At 53.3% G+C, this 4,716-nt stretch overlaps 1 protein-coding gene across 1 annotated transcript; it reads right to left on the bottom strand.

Moving 5' to 3' along the window:
* Nucleotides 1-3,117: 3,117 nt before the first annotated feature.
* On the bottom strand, nucleotides 3,118-4,429 carry Mesp1 (mesoderm posterior bHLH transcription factor 1). The gene is made up of 2 exons (XM_046438838.1): nucleotides 3,731-4,429; nucleotides 3,118-3,434 (listed from the first exon to the last, which is right to left on the bottom strand). Exons 1-2 carry the CDS (start codon nucleotides 4,427-4,429, stop codon nucleotides 3,360-3,362), a joined length of 774 nt encoding a protein of 257 aa, XP_046294794.1. The 3' UTR covers nucleotides 3,118-3,359.
* Between the last annotated feature and the right edge of the window lie 287 nt (nucleotides 4,430-4,716).

Here is a 4,716-nt window from a genome sequence, read left to right on the forward strand (position 1 = left end):
TAATATTTATTTTTTTAGTTGTAGTTGGATACAATACCTTTATTTCACTTATTCATTTCTATGTGGTGCTGAGGATCAAACCCAGGGTCTCACACGTGCGAGGCGAGTGCTCTACCGCTGAGCCACAACCCCAGCCCATGCTTTCACCTTTAAAAAGTAATTTATCTGCAGCCCTGCTGGTTTACGTTTATTGAATTTATTAAGTTTCTCAGGAAAGTACCTATTATCTGAAGGAGAAATGCAGGCCCTGAAATCATGCTGATAAGAGGAACACAAGTTACCCTGAAGTGGGTGACTTTTGTGACCCTTACACAGACCAGATCCCACAACTCAAGGAGATAAGGATAATTCCTCCCAACCATAATATCTGTAGGAACAAGTTCCAATTAGAACCAGTCAGCATGGGCCAAAGTGACTTAAAGTTGTCATGGCAGTAGGGATTTGAAAGTCTGAGGTCATCCTGCTGTCAGTCAAAAATCAAGAGGTGGACCTGGGCAGGACTCTCTGGAAACTTCCCTGGGATCCCCATAAAACTAGAGGACAGGAGAGGCATGCCATCTTTCTCCTCTCTGAGAAGACCCATTCTCTCCAGAGTGTCCCCTTTCTTCTTTTCCATCTCTTCCAATAAACTCATGCCTATAACTCTGAAGAACGTGTCTGAAATTTTTCTGAACTGTTTGCAAGAATCCAGGGTGAAGGAGGAGACTTGTGCTGCCTCAGTTTCCCGGGAATACCCATCATGGTAAACCACTACCTAGAGACAAGTTGGCACTCAGCAGAGGCAGTGCATGCAGGGGTTGAGCACACAGGGGTGGTGTAGTCACACCTGGGTCCCAATCCCAGTGATGCTACTTGGTATCTATAGGGGCCAGGTCGGTCTTCTTAAGTTGCTCAGCCTTAAAATGGCCCTGGAACTGGGGTATCTCACCTTCCTGGGTGCGGGCCACTCTTGTCCTCACTTAAGGGGTTTCCTCCAGGTGCAGATAGGGCTGGGCCAGGAAGGGGGGAATGAGGCCACCAGAGCAGTGGGAAGTGACCCCTTCTTATCTCCAATCCTCGGTCTAGGCCGCTATTAACAGGGACGTGTTAATGAAAATTAGCACCCAGGCGCTAATAAACAGTGGGCTGCTCCCGGGCTCAGAGTCAGGGGAGAGGCCCTCTGCAGGGAAGGGGGCTGGCCAATGAGCTCCACTTATCTGTGAAAAGACTTGCTAATAACTTTAATTCCCTATCCTAAACCGCTGGGCCTTTGCCATGCAAATAGATTTTCTAAACTGGGTGGACACCTGGGGAAAGGAAGATTTCCCACTCCACCCTAGTTAGGGTGCTAGGAGAGGAGTACAGGATAGAGGGGTGGAGATGTAGGAAAGGGGGTGCCAGCAGAGGTGTGAGGTCCCCCTACCTCCATAGGGTTCAGCTTTGGATCCCACTGTCTACAGCCAAAGTAAGCCCCACCTAGGCCGGGACCCCTGAACTACAGAGCAGATGCATTTCTGCCCCTCCTGGCCTAGTCTGGAGAGCTAGGAATGGTTTCTGAGCTGGTTTAAAAGCAAACTCAACAATGATTGAATGCACAATGGATATTATTGGGCAATCAATAGTGGTTTTTTTTTTTTTTTTAGTATTGTTTTGTTTTGTTTTGGGGCGGCTGGGGATCAAACCCAGGGCATCAGCTATGAATGAAGTTCTGGTACAGTGACAACATGGATAAACCATGCTCAAAAATAAGCCTGACACAAAAGGCAACATTGTATAACCTTTTTCATATGAAATGTTCAGAATAGGCAAATCCACACAGAAAGGGGATGACTGGTGGTGGCCGGGCGGGGGTGGTGGTGGTGTAGATTGATAATGAATGGGGAGTGGGGCTAATGGGTAGTTTCTTTTTGGAGGTGATGAAAATATTCTAAAATTAGTGGTGATAGTTGCACAGCTCTATGGATATACCAAAACCATTAAATCTTGTACTTTAATGGTGAATTTTGTGGATGTGAATTATATCTCAATAATGTGCCCATAAAAAAACATTAAGGCTTGCATTTCAGACTCTTGAAGGGGAGGAGGGGAGACTGGATGTTCATAGTGGCAAAGGCTACATTGCATTGAAACCCCCCAAGCTTGATTGCTCTCTGGACCCACCCACAGGGTCTCCTCTCCCCCACAGTGCTTCCCTAATCTGAATCCCACTGAGTCTGGTTGCTGATCAGCAACCCTGTGGGCCTCTCCTCTCATCCTAGCTAGGCTTCCAGGAACCATGGTTACATAAATTTGGGGCTGGCCCATTGATTTTGCTTCCCCAAGCCACATGAAAGGTAGAAGGGAAAATCCTAGGTCCCACATCAGGAAGCTCCAGCACAAAGACTCAGGCACAATGAAATAACTCCTCAGAGCAGCAATGAATGGAGCTGGCAAAATCCGACCAGGGTGACAGCTCCAACTCCCAAGTCCTATCTCAGTTGGAGTATTGATTCTTCTACAAAACTATATGCCGCAGTCTGTCTGGCTGCAGCAAACTAATCGGGGGGTGACGAATAACTTGTGTATGTTGATACAGCAGGAGTAGGAGCCGTTTATTGCAGGACAGGAGCAGTATTTATACATTCCACACAGCTTATCTAATTAGCATAAACTAGATACATCAGTCAACCAATAAGGAATCTCCACACTTAATGGCTCGCTTTTGTTACTTCTCAAACCACTCCCTCTGGCATTTTGCCAGGCACCATCCAGACTTGTTTACGAACTCTAACATTCCCCTGGCTGAATGCCAGGTGTTATTTTGACTTGTTTACAGACTCTAACAACTATAGTTGAGGCATATGTGGTAAAGTAACTGGCGCATCATACATAAGACTGGAGTTGTATTGTTCCAGAGGCATTTTGGTTTTATCTAGTTCCCAACTTCCTTCCACTTTCTTGTAGGAAGCTCCCCACTCCACCCCTTCCAGGCTGACCCATGCAGAATAGATGTGAGCCAGCGTGGCCACAAGGTGGAAGGGGTCTGGGCCTGTGTATTTGAGGGGCCGAAGATAACAAGAAACCTTCACAACTCTCCTCTTTCATTCTTTGGAGGGCAGGGAGGGAGTCTTGTGTCCACCCATAAGAAGAACTGCCAAATGACACCAACACAGTTTATTCACAAATAAATACATGCTAGGCAGAGCTCCTGCCTGCTTTAGATCATCTACCCTATGAGTCCTTCCTTCGAGGGAGGGGTTGGGAAGGCTCATCCTAGATGAAGACAGGCTCCCACCCCAGGAATGCCATGCCAGATTTGCTGGTCCCTCTTCCAGGAGAGACAGTCCTCTTTAAAGGTCCTGAGGCCAAAAAAAGACTCGGTGTCATTGTACTCCTCAGGCTCAGGCCGGCGGCCACTCCAGGATTGAGAGGGGCATCCAGTTCTCCAGCAGGGTCAGCACTTCGCTGGGAAAGAGCTGCAGGGAGAGAGAGAGAACAATGTAGCCCTCGTTACCTGCCGTGGGACACAGCGTTCACGCTCAGGGGTCCACTGTCAGGGAACTTCTGGCGAGGAACAGATCCCTGTCCCCTGCCTGGCCTCTCCCTCCCCTTGCCGCCTGGACACGCAGGACACGCGATGTTGCTCTTGAGAACGCGCAGATGAGGCCAGGCTGTCGCGAGGGTGCGACAGGGTGGCTGGTCCCTGTGGTGGCGTGAGCAGGTGGCACGCACAGTCGGGTCGGGTGGGGTTCGCGAGAAAAGTGATACTAACCGGGGAAGATGGGTTCGGCTCCACTGTCTGCCCTTGCGGGCTGGTCGCCTCGACGCACATAACTGGCGGGGCGCGCGGTTCCGGAGCGGCCCCGGGTGCTGGGCACGCAGGCGGGGACCCCCAGCACGGTCCCTCGCTGGAGGCAGGGTCCGGGTGAGGTCCAGGATCCCGCGTCTGCGCCTGCGTGGAGCTGCCGTCCTGACAGAGCATACAGCCCCGAGGGGACGCCGCGCCCACGCACCGCTGGCGCCGGCACTGCAAGCTGTCCTCGCTGAGGCCCAGGATGGCCGACAGGTGGTCGATGTAGCGAATAGCCAGGCGCAGGGTCTCGATCTTGGTCAGGGTCTGACCCGCCGGCGCAATGGACGGCGGCAGAAAGCGGCGCAGCTCGTGCAGGGCGCGGGCGAGGGTGCGCATGCGCAGCTTCTCGCGCTCGCTAGCGCTCCGCCGCTGCCAGCTGCCCAGGCGCCTACCCGCCGTCGGGGCGCGCGGGGCCGAGCGGACGCACGGGCGGACGCACGGGCGGGCTGGGCTTGGCACCGGACTGCCCCCCGGGGCGCTGCCCCACGAGTCCGGGGACGAGGCAGGGGAACAGCCGCTGCCCCTGTCAGAAGGCGGCAGCGGCCGGGCAGGGGCGCAGTCTGTGGACCGTAACCAGGTTTCGGAGAGCGAGAGGGACGGGCACAGGGAATGGGCCATGACGGCGGAGGCGCGTCTGAGGCTGGCGGCAGCTTTATCCCAAGCCTGAGGTGTGAAGTGGCCCCTTCCAGCGCATCTGCACATCAAAGCTGGCTTGGGGTCTGGAGGGGGCGGGGCCCGCTCTTTGAACCAGCAGAGAGTGGGGCCAAGGTGCTTGCCCCTTAACTGTGCCTGGTTCACCCCACCTGGGCTCTGACTTGGGCCTCCTGCCTGCGACATGCCCCGTGGATGGTGGTACCCGAGGCGTTGAATAGGCTTGATGCCCACTCCCTGGGCATCTCCGCCGA

Source organism: Marmota monax, unplaced genomic scaffold, assembly GCF_021218885.2.
Source record: "Marmota monax isolate L192 unplaced genomic scaffold, Marmota_monax_Labrador192_F-V1.1 WCK01_AAM20220418_F8-fsc00005, whole genome shotgun sequence".
Taxonomy (NCBI): Eukaryota; Metazoa; Chordata; class Mammalia; order Rodentia; family Sciuridae; genus Marmota; species Marmota monax.

Excerpts from the sequence above, each read along its gene's own strand:
- Mesp1 (XM_046438838.1), bottom strand. The coding sequence starts at position 4,429 with ATGGCCCATTCCCTGTGCCCGTCCCTCTCGCTCTCCGAAACCTGGTTA. Across the intron at positions 3,435-3,730 it reads AGCCGAACCCATCTTCCCCG|CTCTTTCCCAGCGAAGTGCT; the intron begins GTTAGTATCACT and ends CTCTCCCTGCAG.